Raw genomic sequence first — 22,122 nt, 5'->3', positions numbered from 1 at the left:
AGCCAGCAGTGTGCAGCAGCAGTCAAAAAAGCTAACACAATCCTTGGTTGTATAAACAGAGGCATAGAATCAAAATCACATGAAGTATTAGTGCCACTTTATAAAGCCGTACTAAGACCACACCTGGAATACTGCATCCAGTTTGGGTCACATTATTACAAAAAAGATGTTGAGACTTTGGAAAAAGTGCAGAGAAGAGCAACTAAGAGGATTAAAGGCCTGGAAATTAAAACATATGAAGAATGATCGCAGGATTTGAGCTTGGCTAGTCTAGAGAAAAGGACTAGGAGGGACATGATAGCAGTATTCCAGTATTTGAGAGGCTGCCACAAGGAGGAGGGGGTCAATGTATTCTCTAAAGCACCAGAGAGCAGGACAAGAAACAATGGATGGAAACTAATCAAGGAGAGAAGCAACCTGGAATTAAGGAGAAACTTCCAAGCAGTTTTGAGGACAATTACCCAGTGGAACAGCTTGCCTTCAGATGATGTGGGTGCTTTATCACTGGAGGTTTTTAAGAATAGACTGGACAGTCACTTGTCTGAAATGGTATAGGGTCTCCTGCTTACGCAGAAGGCTGGACTAGAAGACCTCCAAGGTTCCTTCCACCTCTATTCTGATTCTGAGCCTAAAATACAAACTAGCTAGTAAATTTAGCAGCAAGCAAAATGCTCTGAATCAGTTTCAACTTCAAAATAACCTGTTTTGAATTTTTAAAGATTCAATTTAAACCATTGTACAATTTGCATATTATGAGCTGCATTATGAATTAAATCAATTTAATTTTTTAGCTAGAAAGGTCAAAAAACATTTTTTTTCTCCTTGCCATAGCATTCTTAGCTGGTCACTGCAAATCATTTCTGCATAGTACTCAATTGCAAGATTTAATGTCAAATTATTTGTGTTTTCATTAACTGTTTATCCGCGAAGAGACATTTTAAGTAAGGGCTGTCTAAAAAGTGCAAGAGTATCAAAAACAAGAAGCTGAGAGGAAAGATGGGAGTGGTGTAGGGGAACCCATTCTTAGTCTAGTTCTCTTTCAAACAAAATCAAACAAATGTGGTTTCTAGATTTTGGATACTTGTACACTTTAATCTGCAAACAGAATTTTATAACAAATTTCATTTTCCATGTCTACTGCAAACCTTTATAGAAAACCCAGGGATAAAATGAATTTAAGTTGTGGAAGGCCTTAAATTATGTTACAGTAGAAAATACAGGAGGTAGAATGTAACTGAAAGGATTAATGCAATGTTAGAATCAAATCTAGAGCTCCTGTAAGCTACTAACACATGGTTTTAAAAACCTAATTTCGGTGTTTTATAAGGACCCTAGAAAATGCAAACATAAATTTGCTGAGAGCCCTTATATCATGCTTGATAAAGGGAGGTAGGATGTAAGAATCAGAAGGACACAAAACATGACGCTTTATCTACAGCTCCTGTTTGCTTTACTGTTGACATTTTGACAACTTAGTCACCTTCTTCAGTTTCAGACTCCGATTCTGAAAGACAAACAAAGTATTTCAGCTTGAATATGTTTTATGATGTTCAGGGTATCTAGCAGTTAATAGTTTAATAACAGTAGGTTTACTTACCTTCCTCTGCATTTTTGAGCCATTCTACAAACTTTTTCATTTGTTCCAGAAAGACACTCTTTCCTTTGGCAAGGTGTGCATCTTTATACCATTTCAGAATGGGTTCTTCACTGAGTACCTCAGCTGTGGAAAACAAAACAACAGGGCTGTCAGGCAACACATCCCACAAACAATGAAGGGAGGACTAGTGTCTTTGCCTGCTTTCTTTGGTCAGGCAAGACTTTTTCTACAACAATCCACTATGTGACTCCATGAGAGGGGGGGAAAAAGGTCATTTTCTTCAAGACCCTTTCCCCCCAAAGATAACAAACTATCACAAATTCTGCATTAAAATGAAGTTCAGGAGATTCTTTCATAAGAGTTGCTAAAACAAAGCAAATTAAGTGCCGTATTCTTAAAAATATAATGGCTTTATGAATCATCTGCAAAATATTCTTCTAACTTCAACAGTAGCTTATGGTATCTGATGGAAAAGAATCTTAACAGTGGCTAAATCAGGAGGGGTTTCTTTTATTTTCTGCTGGATCTTCAAGAAAATCCACTGGAATGAATTATAGTGAGTGTAGGCATTTCTCCCCCACACTTAAAACAGCATTCTTCAAATCCAATTACTTTATTTTCTGCAGTCCTCATAAAGTAGCTTTAGTTGCCTCACAATTTTCTCCTTCAGAATACCTCTGAATATCATTTTGCACACTGCAAATCATTCCAGACATTCAGAAAGGTACCATTAGTTCAAAGTCATTCAATCATTGTACAGCAGAGTACAAAACTTGCCATCCTGGGCATGGAATAGTTAACAATCTTTAAAATGTTTTAGTTTTCTCACCAAATGTTGCATTCTGGATGTTCTGAAGCTGTTTAATTTCTGGAAATAAAATGGCTGTTCTTGCTCCATGCACAGTCCAAGAAGCCCGTTTCTGAGCCATTAAGTTGAATTCTGATCTATCATCAATTCCACCTACTCTTTGTGTTAACTCTCCCCAATTAACTTCTTTAACGAGGGCTGTGATTATTGTGGATAGGTAACATGGGAAGCAATTTGAATACTTAATATGATGATTCTGATTTTGTACTCTATTAGGGTGATTCTGACCAATTTAAATTTCTCCTAAGCTTTTATCACCAGCAAATTTTACCTGAGATTCCATTTCCCACTTAAGAGACATCCTGGGATTAAGATGGTAACCAGGACTGCCAGGATTGCTGCCGTTAAGTAATGCAGTCATGTGACATCATGCTTTGTAACCAGAATGCTTATCGACAGCAATCCCAGTCCTATCGTAATCGTACCTTGAGAACTATCTGTATTCTTAAAAATTCTTTCAGAACCAGCAGAACATAAGGAAAAACTTATGTAAAGGGGCTCAGAAATGTATCCATCAAAGCTTGAACAAAACAGGACTGAACTGGGGCAGAGGGAAAGAAATATAGTTCAAAATGGGCTGGATCCAATTAAGTTTTATGGAGGAAAAAAAATTCTCAGTACACTCTACAGTAGGAGGCGCCTCCATTTTAAACCCTGCTCATGTCACTTGAAAGTGAGCTTCTATTAAGGAATTGGGAAAAATTTGAGAGGACTAGACATGCCAGCAGATTACAACCTTTCCCATTTTCAGGCAAAGACCAAAAGCATAGAGGGAGGGAGGGGGGGTATATTTTGCATTAGATGAACTCTTTCAGATTAATTGTAAAAGAAAGCGGGGACTTTAATTAATCTGGCAAGAGGATGGAACCTTTCATCAGCATCTAGAGCAGAGGTCCCCAGCCTTTTGGGCATCAGGGACTGGATACGTGGGGAGAGGTTTTTCTCCAGACCGCAGGGGTGGTGGTGGTTTTGTGTGCTACCTGCATCCCGCAGATGGGGCTGTTTATGCGGCCCAGTTGCTGGCATGCCGCAGCCCGGTACTGGTCCACGGACCAGGGATTGGGGACCCCTGATCTAGAGGGTCATAAATTGACTACCTTTGTTTTATAAGATGCACTATAACAATACCCTATTTGTGAGTGTAACCCTGCATGCCTCCCCCCTCTACAAACAGAAGGATTTCTTTCAGAGGAACTTGCTGCATCAAGAGGGAAGCCTAGTGTCATTCTCTTCTTCTAAAGCCCCCCCCCCCCCCCCCAAAAAAAAAAGGATTTCTGACCTCATGGAACAGTTTTTAGGAAAACTTTTTTTTTTGCAACAGAATAGTCTTAGGAATGAGGATCTGCTCCCAGGAATTCTGGATTCATACAGAATATATATATATGTGCTCATCTCCATTCAAAGCCGAAGAGCCAGCGCATGTGTGCTAGTCGTTTCCGACTCTAGGGGCCGTTTCAAAGCCAAAGAGCCAGTGTTTGTCCAAGGACGTCTCCGTGGTCATGTGGCCGGCATGACTAGACGCCAAAGGCGCACAGAACGCTGTTACCTTCCCACCGTAGTGGTCCCTATTTTTCTACTTGCATTTTTATGTGCTTTCGAACATTGGCAGAAGCTGGGACGAGTAACAGGCGCTCACTCTGTTATGCGGCACATCTGATCAACAAGCTCAGCGTCCTAACCCACTGAGCCACCACGTCCCCTATGTGTGTGTGTGTGTGTGTGTGTGTGTGTGTGTGTGTGAAGTGTTTTTTAAGTATTTAGAATACCTTGCTAAGCCCCAAACACGGGGCAAATCTTATTTCCTGTTTCAGCCTAACCTGCAATCAGCCCAGGTTCGAATCTCAGAAGGGTATGGCTAACTGATCAGAACAAATGAGTTTGAAATGGCCATATTAGTCTCCCTTTAACTCTTTGTTAGCAATCCAAAAAAAATTTACACAAATATGAGCTGTCACTGTTGTGACTACAACCTGTGGATGGCCTTGGGTTAGGCTGAAACAGGAAATGAGATTTGCCACGTGTTTGGGGCCTAGCAAGGTATTCTAAATACTTAACAAAACACTTAACACATATCTCCCTTGCTTCTCAGCTAACAAAGCTAGAAAGAGCCTGTGGCCTAAGGGTTAGAACAACTGTCTAATGTGCAATCAGCCCAGGTTCGAATCTCAGAAGGGTATGGCTAACTGATGAGAACAAATGAGTTTGAAATGGCCATATTAGTCTCCCTTTAACTCTGTTAGCAATCAAAAAAATTTTACACACACACACACACACACACACACACAATCTCCATTCTGCTGGGAAATGCACTGTAAGCAGCATGTGGCCTGGCATTCTTTGAATAAAACAGGCACTCTTTGAACATTGGACAATTTTGGGGAAGTGCTTGAGGAAAAAAGTCACTTTCATAGAATTTTATTATTTATTTCACAGAGTCCCTGATGGAGGTTTGTTCCATGCAATAACTCTTACCACAAACCATTAATCTCTAGAGCAAAACAGAAATAACTGATAATTATCTTGCAATAAAAGATGCGGTACTACTTATGAATTATTTAATCTCTACAGCTTTCCACAAACTTAAAAGACTTTACTGGAATAAGAGGCTCCAAATGCATTCCTGGATATAGACCTGGTTGATTAACACCAGAAACTAAAATTATACATTAACTTCTTTTGCTTTCAAGAGACTGATTTGTTATATATTACCTTTGTAGAAGAGCACCACTATTTTCGGGAAGGCTTTCATGAAATGGATGTTGTCGTAACAGTACTCTTGAATCTTTAGCAACAGAGTCAGTTCAGACTGACCTTGGGTTGTAAAGGCAGCAAGAAGAGGGCTGTATTGCTGAGAAGATAGGAGAGGCTTTGTCAAAAATAAATTTCCTAACTTGCATTTAAACATTTGCTTCATCTTAGCCATGGAGAATACAGCTGTTAAAAAACTAACATTTGCTTAAGTCGCCTTTTCTAATTCTTATAAAGAAAAAATAACATTGTCAAGAAACATACAGTAACTTAGAATCTTTGAAGTAGTTTCTTAATACCATTAAATCTACTTTTTAAAAACCAGATTACTCTGAAAAAAATTATTCAGGAAAACCTCAGACAAGGCATCCTGAAAAAGATAGATGGATGGATGATAGGTATCTGCAACAGACTTCAAAAATATTTAAAAGCTAATCCTATAAATGAGCTTATACCTTCAAGTGCTTGATGGCTTGTTCTGCGACGAGCTCCTCTTTTTTGTTCCATTCCACAGTGCTCATTACACTAGACCAGATGATGCCAATTACAGTCTGCTCTGATATGTTGTTTTTCTTCATTTCTTCCTTGACATATGGTATGATCTAGGCAACCAGATATGCACATTAGTCTTGTCCAGATATTTCTCTGGATATAAACAGATCTTTAACCAAATATATGTATGAATCCAAATCAAGCAAGGTCTTGTGCCCCACTATACTCAAGTTCAAGTAAATCTGAATATAGCTTCCCCTTGGATCTGCCACCTGAAAGTATGAAAATGGGACAGAGGAATCTGACAATGTTTTGACCTTACATTGGTTCACCATACAATATTGAAATGGCAGGCTTGTCATTATTCTTTATTCAAATTCAACTGTACCAGAATAACAATTTTATTTAACAAACATAAGCAAATTTAGCAGTATGATCAATGTAAAAAACACCACTTATAACATATTTTGAATTGCTACTGAACATCACACTGAAATATCAGACTCAAGGCTGAAAAAGTGTTCGCGCTGCTTAAGGCATGTTAACAGTAGGGAATAATTACTAGATGTTAGATAGAAAGTCATGAACATTAGTCAAATGGCTTCCCTCCATTACCATAAAAGAATTGTTAAAACTGAACACCTCAAGAATGGACAGCAATTATAGGCGTACTGTTAACAATAGCCAAAAGAGCAGTGGAATGCTTTGGATTTGATTCCAAAAAAATTGCTTTTAACTACTAAGCAAGGGAGTTGCTAAGTGAGTTACATCCCATTTTACAACCTTTTTTGCCACAATTATTAAATGAATCACTGCAGCCATTAAGTGAATCATGCAGTTGTTAAGCGAATCCAGTTTCCTCCAATTATTATTATGGTTTTATACCTAATGTGTACTATTAGGGACTCGGTTAAAAAGGCTATTTCCATAATTCTGGTATTCATTAAGATCTTCCAGAATTCATCTATGTTTGCCAGCTAACCACACTTACGTCCTTGAAGGTATCCCCTCGTGACATCTGCTCTTGAAGTTCTTTCTGTAATTCTTTACGAGCCCCTATGCACTGCTGGTTCCGAACATATTCAGAAAGTTCCTTCAATCCTGCATCAGTGAAGTATTTTGTAAAATGTTCAAGACTTTGCTTGTTGGCTGGAAAGAGTTCCTGAAACACATATTTTTTGCAAATATTAAGGCACAATACATGCAAGTGCTTAGTACAAAGATTCACCCTTGTTTAATGCATGGAAATATTCAAAATAACATTAATTTTCCTGTTTTCCTATTTTTATGTAGATATGAAAAGTCACATCTTAGTTTTTATTACTGTACATTTTCCTATCGGGTTCCCTTGAGGACTATGTCAAAAATTGTGTTAAAACATTGAATTCAAATCTAAATTTACCAAATGTACCAAAGTGCCAAAACCAGTGAACTGTAAAGAAGACACCACATTCAGAAGACTTTTTTTTAAAAAAAGAATTTAAATATGCAATAGTGAATTAAACTATTAGATGTGCTTCAGGCATGAATCTTTGAATACAGGACAATCATTGAGTAGTGGAAAGGGAATCTGGGTCCTCCTGCAAGCTAAAAAGCAATGTTCTTGATATGCACCAATACTCTACTCCCTGCCTGAGTAACAGATGTTTCACTTTGACTATAAAACTCTATCCACTTACCATCAGCCTATTATCCATATTGACTTTACGAAGACTAGCAGCAACTGCATTGATATCTTTTTCATTAATCCATGATTTGAACAATTTTACAGCAAAGGCTGCTGAAACACCTGCACAGAAAAATCACACAATTACTTTTTAAGACTTCACAGTGGGAATGGGTATAATCCTCTCCTTCTACAGGCTTTCCACGTTTTATCTAGCCAATAATACATTTAGATCATGGAACTGCTCTTCATACACTATCACAATAGATTTTCCAAGAGGAAAGCATCAAAGTGAGTCTCAATAATGTTAACATCAGGATTATACCAAGCAATATTCTCAACAGTTTATTGCTGAAATACATGCTCTCTGCAAGAGCTGAGGTTCTTAAAATCATTAGAAAAGTATAATTTATTTTATTTTTCACATTTTTGAACTGCCCATCTCCCTTAGAGAGGGGTTGAACAATTACCTAATGCTGTATAACACAATGGAACTCAACAAATTTCTATAGTGTCAAAGTAAATACAATGCTCCTTGGCCTCAATTGCTGTTTAATATTATTTTTGCCCTTGTCAGATTTCTGTAGCTTATGTTTCAACTTTAGAAGCAATTTTAGTTTTAAACTAAATGCATAATGTCCCCAAACACACAGGTAATCCTGGATGTCTAACTGTAACAAAGATTACCCATTATGATCATAAGTCGTGATGGTTGTAAAGCAGGTTATCACGTGGCTACCTCAATTTTACTTGTGGTAATCACTAAGCAAATCACTTTAAGTGAATCCGCAGAAAGTAAGCCCATTGTTTGCTTTAGTGTTTTTGCAAAAGCTGGAAATAAATGCTGCCTCTCCACAAAAATATAAATTTGGTCACATGACCATGGGACACTGCAAATGGCCATAAATGTGGGCCAGTTGTTGAATGCCTGAAATGTGGTCATTTCAGTGGGGGGATAATCCATCAGAACTTCAGAACCAGTCAGAAGTATCTTTGGAGGGGTACATCAGAACGTCGAATGGTAGCTAAGCGACTGGTCGTAAGACAAGGACTGCCTCTACTATGAAACAGCAATAAGTGAGGAAGCTGGTTCTTCTATGAAAGAAGCTGTATCAGAGGCAAGATTTCTGTAATTACCTTCTTTAACAAGATTCTCATTATACAGGCTGTTGAGAATTGATGCATTAAGTGTCCCGTTGGCCAGAAGAATACCCGTCAACATGGCCAGTTTGTTCCGCTCAGACTCTGAAAAACCTTTCAAGAAGAGCAGCAACTAAAAGAGGAAATACAGTAACAAACATTTTGAAATAAATGAGATACTGAAGCCGTACTACAGCATTATAAAGGATTTTATATGACAGTGATCAAAAGACCATCACTTTTCCACGTTACGTTGCTTAAGACATTTGTAATTACTTTCCTCTCTCAACGTGTATACACATGTATACGTGGCAACCAGAAAATAAAACTGTTATAAAGTGGATGAAACTTTTCCCCTCCTTTCCCCCCCCCCAAGTTGAAAATGACCAGCAGAAGCAGACAATCTAGTACTACTTATTTATTTACATATAATAAAATCCATTTTGGGGCAAGATAAGGTAAAATCTAGTTTTTGTTGAGTACCTTTTTAACTTCATCCTCAAAGCCTTTTTCCAGGTATTTGTATCGCCTGATCAGCTTGTTAAAGACCTGTAAAATAGGTAAGAGAGCCAGTTTGGTGTAGTGGTTAAAGGAACAGGCTAGAAATCAGGAGAGTGTGAGTTCTAGTTCTTGCGTAAGAAAACTGACTAGATGACTTTGGCCACACCCTGCTGCTGCCTCCCAAACTCCTTCTTCGCCACTGGGTGAAGCAGCGGCGGAGTGCTCCATTCTGGGGGGGGGGGAAGCAGCGATGATGGGGGAGCACTCTGTCAGGAGGTGGGTGGGTGGAAGTAGTGGCTGGCGGCAGGGCGCTTTGTGCAGGAGGGAAGCAGCAGTGGCGATGGAGCGCTCCACTTGGGGGATGGGGGAAGCAGCGGTAGCGGGGCGCTTCGTGTGGAGGAGTGAAAGCAGCAGCGGTGGTGGAGCGCTCTGTTGGGGGTGGGGGAAGCAGCAGGGTCTTGTGGCTCCTGGTGTTTTCTTTTTTGTAAGAAACAGGTCCAAATGGCTTTTTGAGTGTATAAGGTTGCCGACCCCTGCAACAGAAAGACAGGATCAAGGAAAATAATGAAAGAAAACATGCAAACCTGAGCAAATGCTTGCATTGTTTCTAGGTCTTCTTGTGCAGCAAATACACAGACGTCTGTGTGCATCATGTCATCTGCCAGGGTACCACCTGGGGCTGTTAAAAAATGATTATTTCAATTATAAGAAAAATAACTGTAGAAGTTGTTCTGGTCTACAAGTTCGTCTTTGCTGAAACAGTCAAACGTCAAATAATACATAATATATTGGATTTACTGCAAATGAAATTAAATTTTCTAGGATTGGGTAGGCAAATGAACCCGATCCATATCTTACAGTATTTTTGAAGAATACCGAAAGCCAACTGACAGCTTTGTTCAGACCCAATTTGAGCCATGATTTTTCTTCCAACAACTATCCTAAAATGATCACACCGCAGCATTTGTTGTTGTTAGTTGCGAAGTCATGTCCGACCCATCGCGACCCTATGGACAACGTTTCTCCAGGCCTTCCTGTCCTCTACCATCTTCTGGAGTCCATTTAGGCTCACGCCTACTGCTTCAGTGACTCCATCCAGCCACCTCATTCTCTGTCGTCCCCTTCTTCTATTGCCCTCAACCTTTCCCAGCATTAGGCTCTTCTCCAGTGAGTCCTTCCTTCTCATTAGGTGGCCAAAGTATTTGAGTTTTAGCCTCAGGATCTGGCCTTCTAAAGAGCAGTCAGGGTTGATCTCCTCTAGGACTGACCGGTTTGATCGCCTTGCAGTCCAAGGGACTCGCAGGAGTCTTCTCCAGCACCATAGTTCAAAGGCTTCAATTCTTTGGCGCTCAGCCTTTCTTATGGTCCAACTTTCACTGCCATACATTGCAACTGGGAAGACCATAGCCTTGACTATACGCACTTTTGTTGACAGGGTGATATCTCTGCTTTTTAGTGTGCTGTCTAGATTTGCCATGGCTTTCCTCCTGAGGAGCAAGCGTCTTTTAATTTCTTGGCTACAGTCCCCATCTGCAGTGATCTTGGAGCCCAGGAAAATAAAATCTGTCACTACCTCCATTTCTTCCCCATCTATTTGCCAGGAATTGAGAGGGCCAGATGCCATGTTCTTGGTTTTCTTAATGTTAAGTTTCAACCCAACTTTTGCACTCTCCTTCTTCACTCGCAACAAGAGGCTCTTTAGTTCCTCTTCACTTTCTGCCATTAGAGTGGTATCATCTGCATATCTTAGGTTGTTAATATTTCTTCCAGCAATCTTAATTCCAACTTTCGATTCATCTAGCCCTGCCTTTCTCATGATGTGCTCTGCATATAAGTTAAATAGGCAAGGCGACAGTATACAGCCTTGCCGCACTCCTTTCCCAATTTTGAACCAATCAGTGGTTCCGTGTCCAGTTCTCACTGTTGCTTCTTGGCCCGCATATAGGTTTCTCGAGAGACAAATAAAATGGTCTGGTACGCCCGTCTCTTTAAGGACTTGCCACAGTTTGTTATGATCAAAGGCTTTAGCATAGTCAATAAAGCAGAAGTAGATGTTTTTCTGGAACTCTCTAGCTTTCTCCATGATCCAGCGTATGTTAGCAATTTGATCTCTAGTTCCTTTGCCTCTTTGAAATCCTGCCTGTACTTCTGGTAGTTCTCGATCCACATACTGCTGGAGTCTAGCTTGTAGGATTTTAAGCATACCTTTACTAGCATGAGAAATGAGTGCAATGGTGCGATAGTTTGAACATTCTTTGGCACTGCCTTTCTTTGGAATTGGAATGTAAACTGATCTTTTCCAATCCTGTGGCCACTCTTGAGTTTTCCAAATTTGCTGGCAAATTGAGTGTAGCACTTTTACTGCATCGTCTTTTAAGATTTTGAATAGCTCAGCTGGAATACTGTCACCTCCACTAGCTTTGTTGTTGCTCAGCTTTTCTAAGGCCCACTTCACTTCACATTCTAGTATGTCTGGCTCGAGGTCAGTGACCACCTCATTGTGATTATCAGGGATGTTAAGCTCATTCTTGTATAGTTCTTCTGTGTAGTTTTGTCACCTCTTCTTAATCTCTTCTGCCTCTGTTAGGTCCCTGCCATTTTGGTCCTTTATCATGCCCATTTTTGCATTAAACGTTCCTTTCATCTCTCCAATTTTCTTGAAAAGATCTCTGGTCCTCCCTATTCTATTGTTTTCTTCTATTTCTTTGCATTGTTCATTTAAGAAGGCATTCTTATCTCTTCTAGCTATTCTTTGGAATTCTGCATTTAATTGGGCATATCTTTCTTTTTCTCCCTTGCCTTTCACTTCCCTCCTTTCCTCAGCTATTTGCAAAGCTTCCTCAGACAGCCATTTTGCTTTCTTGCATTTCTTTTTCTTTGGGATGGTTTTGGTTGCTACCTGTTGTACAATGTTGCGAACCTCTGTCCATAGTTCTTCAGGCACTCTGTCTATCAGATCTAATTCCTTAAATCTATTTGTCACCTCTACTGTATATTGAACAGGGATATGATTTAATTCATACCTGACTGGCTTAGCGCTTTTCCCTACTTTCTTTAATTTAAGCCTAAACTTTGCAACAAGAAGCTCCTGGTCTGAGCCACAGTCAGCTCCTGGTCTTGTTTTTACTGACTGTATAGAGCTTCTACATCTTTGGCTGCAGAGCATATAGTCAATCTGATTTCTGTGTTGACCGTCTGGTGATGTCCATGTGTAAAGCCTTCTCTTGGGTTGTTGGAAAAGAGTGTTTGCTATGACCATCGTATTCTCTTGACAAAATTCTATCAACCTGTGCCCTGCTTCATTTTGTACTCCAAGGCCAAACTTGCCTGTTATTCCGGTTATCTTTTGGCTTCCTACTTTAGCATTCCAATCCCCCATGATGATAAGAACATCATTTTTTGGTGTTAGTTCTATAAGGTGCTGTAGGGCTTCATAGAACCGGTGAATTTCATCCTCTTCAGCACCGGTGATTGGGGCATAGACCTAGACTACTGTGATATTGAATGGTTTGCCTTGGATTCGAACTGAGATCATTCTGTCATTTTGAGGATTGTATCCCAGTATTGCTTTTCCTACTCTTTTATTGACTATGAAGGCTACTCCATTTCTTCTGAGGGATTCTTGCCTGCAGTAGTATACCTGATGGTCATCTGAATTAAATTCACCCATTCCTGTCCATTTTAGTTCGCTGATACCTAAGATGTCGATGTTTAGTCTTGTCATCTCTTGTTTGACCACGTCCAGCTTTCCTTGATTCATGGATCTTACATTCCAGGTTCCTATAGAGAAAAAATCTTTACAGCATCGGACTTTCCTTTCACCACCAGACACATCCACAATTGAGCGTCCTTTCGGCTTTGGCCCAGTCGCTTCATTCTTTCTGGCGCTACTAGTACTAGCCCTCTGCTCTTCCCCAGTAGCATATTGGACACCTTCCGACCTGAGGGGCTCATCTTCCAGCGTCATATAGTTTTGCCTTTTGGAACTGTCCATAGGGTTTTCATGGCAAAGATATTGGAGTGGTTTGCCATTTCCTTCTCCAGTGGATCACGTTTTGTCAGAACTCTCTGCTATGACCTGTCCGTCTTGGGTGGCCCTGCACGGCATAGCTCATAGCTTCATTGAATTACGCAAGCCCCTTCGCCACGACAAGGCAGTAATCCATGAAGGGGCACCGCAGCATACATTGCCTCTATTCTATATTTTGCTTTGAATACTACTATCACTGTATATGTGTACAAGCAATTCTGGAAAAAAAATACAATTAGAATTTTTCATAGTGCATCCATGTGATCATAAACTGAATAGTCAATAAAGATACTTGCTTTTTTCCGCCCCCTCTACCCTACAATTTTCTTTCTTACCCTTTTCCTCCTCTACTTTACCTTTCATCTTTCTTCATATTTTTGTATTTTATGCTTTGTTAAATTAATAAAACTTCTGAACAAAATAAAGATACTTGCCCAGCATTCCACCAGCCACCAGAATGTCAAAGAGTGTCTCTGCATAGCGGCGATAATCAAGTTTTGCTCCAGAAGCATCAAGGAATTTTGCTACTGCTTCCAAATCACTGCCAGTTTCATTTAAACCTTGAATAATACAGTCCTGAAACTGAGTGGGGTCAAACCTCTCTTTTTCATCTGCAATAAAAAAAGAATACTGTAAACGTATCTGAAAAGAAAGTCAAGGTAATGGGAGTTATTCGTTTCATGCTGAGAATCAGATAAGCCAAAAGGAAAGTTCCCAGGGAAGCCACAACATCTTGACTTCAACGAGTGGTAGGCCTGTGCTGTAAATCCAAAGCAACCATCTTTGAGCTTAAATTGATCAAAAAACACTGCAAATTGTGTTAATTCACCACGTGTCAGAAATCAACACAATTTTCGGTAGACAAGAGATAGCGTCCCTAATTCAATATGGGCTCACAAATTCAATTCATGAGTGTCTTTCACTCAGGTACATATAACTATGATCAAAATCAGGGTTGTTTTCTTGTTCCAGAGCCCAAGGTCTCTCTCTCTCATCATATATGATAAAATTAATAAAATTAAATATTGTATCCTTTATTACTATAGTTAGTCTTCGACTTACAGCTATTCGTTTAATAAGCATTCAAAGTCTGAAAAGTACTGGAAAAAGTGACTTATGATCAGTTTTCACACTTATGACTGTTGCAGCATCCCCATGATCAATATTCAGGCACTTGGCAACTGGCATGTATTTATGATAGTTGCACTGTCCCGGGCTCATATGATCACGATCTGTGACCTTCCCAACCAGCTTCCAACAAGCAAAATCCATGGAGGAAGCCGTATTTGCTTAACAACTGCATGATTCACTCACTTAACAATTGAGGTGATTCATGTATCTGTGGCAAAAAAAGGTTGTCAAATGGGATGCAACCCATTTAACTGCCTTGCAGAGCAACAGAAATTTGAGGCTCCAATGTGGTCATAAATCAAGGACTATCTGTACCTGCAGCATAAAATGAAACAAATTCAGTATGGCCCTGGTTAAACCTTTCCTCAAGATTGCCCAATCATTCTGTTAGCAATCAACTTTTTTGAAGAAGTGAAAATGCACATTTCCTCAAATATTGATTCCGTTAACTCAACAGTCTTGTGTGAATTTGTGTGAATACATGAAATATAATTGTCAGACTGAAGATTGATTAAATATCAGTGACTAGGAATAGGAATCAGTACCTGATTCATGACTTTTAAGATTTTAGATGGAATATATTGATAATTATTTCAATAATTAGTAATACAAAGAAAAACAGACATGTTGAGCCTATGGTTATCGCTACATAAATATATTTTCAATAGGTCTAACAGAATGGAAGGATAAATGGATATTCAAAAAGATTCACTAATAAAACCATCAAAAGTACATATTATAAATCGATCTTTGCAGTGATATGGTAATTAGTAATTGATAAAAACTGATTATTTTTATTTTAATCCAATTAATATCCCACCCTTCTCCGAAGACTCAGGGAGGCTTACAATTTAAGCACAAACCAATGTGCTTAGCAATAGCATATGACTATCCTTACCTCTTTTCCTAGTTTTAAAACGCTGGCCTGATAGCGTTGGCTTTTGCTGCTTTTGATTATTCATAAAAGACACCCTGTGATAAGCAACAAATTGAAGATACATTAGTTAAGAAAATAATCCTTAAGGATTTAGAAACGTTTTGATTAAGACACTTACTACCGAAACACATCAGAATACATAGGTTTTCCCCGTTCCCAAAATTACCATGATTACAATGCCATTAAAAATGAGTCCTATACCACGTTTATATTTAAAACTGGAACATTAATTAGAAACAAGTTTGTTACTGCAAACTACTGATTTATGTAACACATAGTTACTAATGTGGCATGTTTATTATTGCATAACAAGTAAGAACAATTGACTTCCGGTGGCGACGCGACGCCGAAGACAGCCGTTTTCGGGCTGCCCGCTCCGCAGCTGTGTATTTCCATCGTAAATAGCGCCGATCAGCTGTTTAGATGGATTTGAAGCCCCCTCCTCGGGAGAAGAGGAGGGGGTGAGGCCCCAGGTAGGGGTTGAGCTCTCCGGGGCCGCCTGAGCTGAGAGTTTGGGCGGCTGAAGGATGAGCCCCCCCCCGAAGCCTGGGTTGCTCCGAGCTGCGCAGCGCCTCTGCTCCGGGATTTTTGGAGCAGAGCCAGGCGTTAGCAACCACCCCTGCCAAAAGGAAATACTTTTGATTATCAAGATGCAGGCAGAGCGGTACAGGAGGTCAAGGTGATGTGGACTCTTATTTTTACTCTCTAGCTCAATGGATTTTATAGCTTTAAAGTGAAAGTGCGCAATAAGTAAAAGTGGGGGAAGATGGCGGCTAAAACTTCTAAAGCTCTTCGGAATGCGGGGTCTTCCCTGGTGCAACAGACCTCATTGCAAGCTCTGCTTCCTCCTGCGTCTCCTCCGGTATTGACACTTAAGGATTTACAAGATGCTCTTGGAAAGCATTCACAGTTGATGTCTGATATGATGGATGAAAAGTTGAAAAAGCTGGAGGAGAAAATGGAGGAGAAAATGGAGAAATTGGAGAAGAAGATGGAAGAGAAGTTTAGAGCAATGAGGGTGGACATGTTGTCTATGATTGAATCCGTAGCTGAATGTGTGCAACAGCTGGATGAAAAAGTGGAGGATCTCAGTCAAAAGAACTCTATATTAGAAGCAAAGATATTAGAAAATGAAAATATAAGGGATAAAATGGACGGAGAATTGAGTCTTGTTCAGTATCATCAGATGCAGTATGCTATTAGAATCAGGGGTTTAAAGGAGAATGGTAAAGAAGATTTAAAGCAGCTGATTTCTGAGGCTCTGGAAGGGGTACTGGGCCAGCCAGCATCTGAAATTGAGGGAAATATGGACAAAGTTTTTCGTGTAAATTCATGGATTGCAAGACAGAGGAAGTTACCCAGAGATGTGGTGGTCTATTTTACAAAGAGAGTAATTAGAGATGAAATCATTCAAGCTGCTTATGATACCAAATTGGTAGTGGCTGAGCAAGAAGTCTTGGTTTTAAAAGAGATTCCTCCGAAGATCCTAAGGAGAAGGAAAGATTTTGCATTTCTAGTACAGGAACTTAAGAAACGTGATATTAAGTTTAGATGGGAGATTCCAGATGGACTGGTGGTGACGCACGAAGGTAAAAGACATCGTTTGGTTACTATGGCTCAGGCACGTGATTTTTATAGCAATGTGTTAAAAGCAACCCCTCTATCATTTTTGGAAGCTGTAAAGGGATACGCTGAGGGAAAGCTTCAAGATGTTGTAGATAGCCAGACAGAGGACAATGGTGTTGGAGGGGATCAAGTCACAGTCTCATCGGTGGTTGCAGGAGGCCAGAAGATGACGCGTGCCACCCTAAGAAGAGCGAGACGAGAGCAAGAGCAAGACCAGCAGAAAGTTATGGAATCTCCAAAGCGTGCTTACAGTGAAGATGTGGGAGGGGAGCGGTCTAAAGAAGTTTTGGGGGTCATGACAGACATGCTCCAAAAGTTTTGGGGCGTCAAGATTGCTGATTAAATTTTTAAATTAGAATGTCAATGGAGTAAACTTATTATAGAGGAGAAAGAAAGTTTTTTTCTTCTTTTTTTAATATTTAACACAATTTAAGATTGATGTTATTTGCTTGCTAGAAAAGTATATTAGGGTTATGGACTAAAAGTATGTGTTGAACTAAGAATGGGTATGCAAGCTCCTAATTAACAATAAGTTGTCTTAGAGACTGCCTAAACCTTTTTTTTTACTCTTTTTATTTGAACTCAAGGATGATTTGGAACTGCGAGACATTTGGCGTTATACATGCAAGAACTATTTTTGATCATAGTTTAGTTTGGTCGGAGATTATTAAGGTTAACAGAGATAGGCGCTTTTGGCGCGTAACTGAGAATTTGTTTAGAAACTAGAGAAAGGTGGGAGAATGCAAATAGCAGGTGAAAGTTTTTTTTTCTTTTCCTTTTTTTGGAATTAATATGAATAAGGACTGGGATTAAGAAAATCTATTCTGAGTAAAGCTCTTTTTCTGTTTTTCTCTTTTTCTCTTTTACTTTATTTGTAATATTAATATTGTTTGTATTCATTTTATATGAGCTAGAGGGAGATAGAATTAATAGTTTATTGTTGATAACATAGGGGAGCTTACGTTTGTTTTACGATTTTATACCCTGTATTTAGCTCTGGGAAGTTGGGGGGGGAGGAGGGAAGGGGGAGAGGGATAGGGAGGGCTAGATAGGGGTGGGGGAGGGGGGGATTAAAGTCAAAATGTATTGTAAAACTTTTTAAATAAAAAAACAAGAACAATTATCTGTAATCTTATCTCAAATTAATAATTCCTATTGCATTTAAAGAGAACATCAGATCACATTTCTACTAAAACTGAGGGGGGAAAAGGCAACTTTTTTATATAATGTGATAATTTTCTGGAGAACTGCAATGTTCACAGCAAAAATTAAAAGTCATGCTTTACATTGGTAGACTTCTGATTATGAAGAGTCTGTAAATATATCTTGACAGCCATCTTGCCTCCTGTCTTGAAAGGCTTACTTGTAGCACAGTTCAGAACAGCTGTATCTTTTCTATTGCGAGACTGGATATTAAGGCTTTATTGACAGAATACTTTAAGTATGCTTTTTAACTGCCCTGTCTTAAGACAGCTTCCTCAAGTCTCCTTCACTGAGTCATCACCTAGGAAGTTGTTTTAAAATTCACTTCTCTATTATAATCTGTTCTAGTTCAGTCTGTTCTAATTAATTCTATTATTACAAGTGCTATAAGTAAGAATAGGAACAAGGCACTGCTGCTGCCTTCTGTCACTGTTGCTGTACTAGTGAAGGGGGCTCTTATCATCACTATGAGGACAAGAAAACCTACCTAGTGATACCAGCACACAAATGCTATGATTTGTGTAATTGCAACAGGAAAAAGTAGCATTTGCTCAGTGGATTATGGGATTATCTGTACCTCCCTGATTAAAAATAGCAATTTTGAAACAAGTTCCCTTGCTGCCATTTTGTCTGTAAATCAAATTTTCCTTCTATGTAAGATATTTTTAGATTATAAAGCTGACAGCAGGGAATAACTAATTTCTATCAATATGTAAATTGCTGCTTAAGGCTGATGGGCAAAGAATAAATACCGTTAAGCTAATTAATACTACAATGCAAGCTTTTCTTAGCAGGTAACACTGTTCACACCCACTACAGTCCAAAAAATCTTTGCTGACTCAACCTGATGGATGAATCAAACTTTATCCATCATGAATATACTTTGCATGAAACTCCCTTCTCTCTTTTCAGACTACCTACAGCTGTCCAAATTTCCAAGCTGTGACATTATAATTGGAGCAACTCTCAAAATCACAACTGAAATCATGCTAGAAATTCAAATTCAGTAACATGTGAACCAATAATTTAACAAATTTCACAGATTGAAGCCACAACAATTATCTTTACTGAAGCCTCAAAATTAATTCAGGGATGAGTTTTGCTTTAAAAAGAAAGGCTCAGTCTTTATGTGATTTCACCAGTGCTCTATATCAATATAAATAAGGACAAGCTGGATGTCAGTATTTACACTAAAATCAGTTATCAGTTATAAGGCAGTTATTAATAACCTACAACAGTCCTTCAGAAACTTAGTGCCCTTCATGTGTATTATGACTATAATCCTGAATACAAATTCCGCAAAACAATCTGTATAAAAAGTAGCTAATTAGGAATGGAAAGACTGCAACAGAGAATATCCTGTAAAAAGTATATCTCCTATGATCATCTACAAGTAAAAAAGGTAGCCTCAATTCAACTTAATGTAAATCCACAGCTATATGCTAAACATTGAACATTAATAAAGGAGAGCCACATGCAGCCAAAATACAAGAAGAAACAAAAGAGTTCCACAACTTAGGATGGACTTAAAATCACAAATTAGGATTCCTCAAACAATGATGGGAAAAGGAAAGCAAAAAGGGTAGTGAAATTATCTGCCCCATTTCCATTATTCATGGTTACCACAGGATGAATTTCAACATTTCTCCCATGCCTTCCTCTTGGCCTATAATAGGTATTGTGTTTCTCCTGGAAATTGGAATGACGCTACATCTTTGTAATCTTGAGAAAGCAAAATGATAGAACAGAGCAAAACCAGCATGATCACCCCTTCTACTCTAAAATGGGATAACCCATTCCTATTTCCCGACCTCCTCAGGTATAAAATGTGGCTGTGTGTGTGTGTGTATATATATGTATGTATGTACGTACACACACACACACACACACACACACACACACACACACACATATATATATATATATATATATATATATATATATATATATATACATATATATATATATATATACATATACATATATATATATATATGTTTAAGTATTTGTCAAGGTTTTTTGAATGGACCTTGCTAATTAACTCTTTCATTCCTGTTTTGGCCCGGCTCAGGGCTTATCCACAGGAACTAGTCAACTTATGACAGCTCATTAATTGTGCAAATTATTCAAATTGCTAATAAAGAATTTGGGAGGCTAAGATGATCATTTCGAACTATTTATGTTCTGATCAGTTAGTCATACCCTTTATCTGAGATTCGAACCCGGGCTATATATAAAAATCCCATTTATATCCCGCCCTTCTCCGAAGACATATATATACCTGTGCGCATGTTTTTAATACTCAGATTGTTGGGGGCAATAAGCTGAGTTTGTAATAATGCTGCTTGTCCCCCCCCCAAGCCCTAATAAGCAGGCATATACATAGAATGAAGGCTATTGCTAAGCACATTGATTTGTGCTTATATTGTAAGCCGCCCTGAGTCTTCGGAGAAGGGCGGGATATAAATGGGATTAAAATTAAAAAAAAAACATCCAGTAAAGAGTTTGGGAAACAAAGTTATTTCTTACAAGGCCCATTCTCAACTTCTTTGGGGAAAATATTAAACGCAGCATTCGTCTCGCCCTGTCTTTTTAAAAGTCTATTATTAAAGGGGGAAAAAAATGTAATCGTATACGGCTCCGTGACTTAAAAAGAAAAAAGAGTAACCTACTCAGTGCTTTTTTTGTAAAAGGTGCCGTCATACAACCCGCCTTGCCTACCCTACAAGGTTCCATCCAAAAAAGGTGCCGGAACTCCCTTCTGAGCGTTCAATGAGAAAAAAAAAATCCCTAAACCTACTTAAAGAGGGCCACCTCTCCCTATATTTATTTATTTGATTTGATTTGATTTGTATACCGCCCTTCTCCCCAAGGACTCAGGGCGGTGAACAGTGACATAAATATACATACATACACCCGGGGGAAGGAAAGGCGGATTAACAATCGCGTTAACGGAGAGCAAATATTGATATTTCTCGCCTTCGCCGATCAAGTGACTCCCAGGCTCCTCCTCCAGGTCCGCCCAGGGAGCCTGGGGAGCCCCTGGCGATCTTCCTCCTCACTCGCTACGGTTCAGCCCGCGCCACAACAAAAGAGCAGCGCAGGGAGCCCGCGCGGCGCTTCTGCTTCGCCTCCTCTACCTAAAGCAGCTGCTGCCCAGGGCAGGAGGAGGGGGAAGCGCCTTTCCCCCACCTCCCTCCTCTGCCGCAGCGGCCCCTCGTCCTCTCCCTTCCCTCCGTCCTACCCACCGAGCCCTCCGGGCGGAGGCAGCCGCTGCTGGTGGAAGTGGAAGCGATGGCCGAGGGAAGGGAGAGGTCTCTCGCAAGCGCCGCCACGGCTAGCTTCAGAGTCCCGCGTGTTCCTCCCGGCCCTCGACGCCGCCGCCGCCGCCACGGGTCTCTCTCTCTCTCTCTCTGTCTGTCTCTCTCGCGACGGCGACGGCGGCGTCACCAACCAACAGAGGCCGCCGCTTTGTTACCCGCCAGGTCACGCCAGAGGACGTGGGGGAGGGAGGGGGGGGGAAAAAGAGGGCCGACCAGCGCGGCCGTTACTGCCCAGGCGCGTTCCGAAGGGCCCCCAGGCCCGCCTCCCCCCACCCCTTCTCGAGCCTCACCGACTTTTAAGGCAGGAACGGAACGTCCAAGGAGCACGAGCTTTACCAGCGACGCGAGGAGGACGGAGAGGCGGCTTGAAGGCAGTAGGATCTTCAGGCTCCTCCCCCTCAACCTCTCGCGAGAAGCAGAGATGACGCGGGAACTTACGGAGACGCCCCTCCTCCTCCTCCTCCCCCCCCGCGGGGAAAAACAAAACAAAACAAAAACAAAAACGACCCCCACCGTTCGGGCCTGCCTCGCCTATGGCGCGGAGGCGATAACCGAGCGCGATCGGCTCGGCTCCGCAGTCGCGCCGGGTTTTGTTACTTTCCCGCCGTGGTAAAAGGACAAGGAGAGGCCTACGGCAGATCACTCGTCGTTATTCGTGTTGGGTTTTTTTTTTCCCCCCTCCCTGACTCCGGCCGACTGCTAGACAAGTCCCGGGACTTTTCTTGGCAAGGTTTCGGAGTGGCTTGCTCTTTCTTGCTTCCTAAAACTGGGGGAGGGGGAGAGGGGAAACTGGCCTGAGGTCACCCAGTTGGCTTTGTGGCTCAGACGGAAGCAGAACTCGCTGTCTCCCGGTATTTATA

The 22,122-nt window shown here is 40.3% G+C and overlaps 1 protein-coding gene across 4 annotated transcripts; it reads right to left on the bottom strand.

Annotated features, from left to right (window-relative positions):
* Positions 1-1,063: 1,063 nt before the first annotated feature.
* On the bottom strand, positions 1,064-21,660 carry BZW1 (basic leucine zipper and W2 domains 1). Of its 4 annotated transcripts, none has more exons than XM_083349995.1 (12): positions 21,557-21,660; positions 15,072-15,145; positions 13,477-13,653; positions 9,597-9,691; positions 8,995-9,060; positions 8,509-8,644; positions 7,385-7,494; positions 6,697-6,867; positions 5,669-5,815; positions 5,175-5,313; positions 1,598-1,720; positions 1,064-1,504 (listed from the first exon to the last, which is right to left on the bottom strand). In XM_083349995.1, exons 2-12 carry the CDS (start codon positions 15,133-15,135, stop codon positions 1,473-1,475), a joined length of 1,260 nt encoding a protein of 419 aa, XP_083206121.1. In that variant the 5' UTR covers positions 15,136-15,145; positions 21,557-21,660; the 3' UTR covers positions 1,064-1,472. The 4 variants fall into 4 exon arrangements, with proteins under 4 accessions (XP_083206121.1, XP_083206120.1, XP_083206122.1 ...); XM_083349994.1 differs by having other exon boundaries at positions 21,553-21,654; XM_083349996.1 differs by lacking the exon at positions 21,557-21,660 and adding an exon at positions 21,188-21,444.
* Between the last annotated feature and the right edge of the window lie 462 nt (positions 21,661-22,122).

Source organism: Vipera ursinii (genome assembly GCF_947247035.1).
Source record: "Vipera ursinii genome assembly, chromosome: 1".
In the NCBI taxonomy this organism is placed as follows: domain Eukaryota; kingdom Metazoa; phylum Chordata; class Lepidosauria; order Squamata; family Viperidae; genus Vipera; species Vipera ursinii.
Note: the sequence above shows the minus strand (reverse complement) of the source record. Positions and strands in the feature narration are given on the sequence as shown.

Excerpts from the sequence above, each read along its gene's own strand:
- BZW1 (XM_083349993.1), bottom strand. The coding sequence starts at position 15,174 with ATGTATCTTCAATTTGTTGCTTATCACAGGGTGTCTTTTATGAATAAT. Across the intron at positions 8,645-8,994 it reads TTGAGGATGAAGTTAAAAAG|TTGCTGCTCTTCTTGAAAGG; the intron begins GTACTCAACAAA and ends TTCCTCTTTTAG. Across the intron at positions 1,505-1,597 it reads GCTCAAAAATGCAGAGGAAG|AATCGGAGTCTGAAACTGAA; the intron begins GTAAGTAAACCT and ends TTTGTCTTTCAG.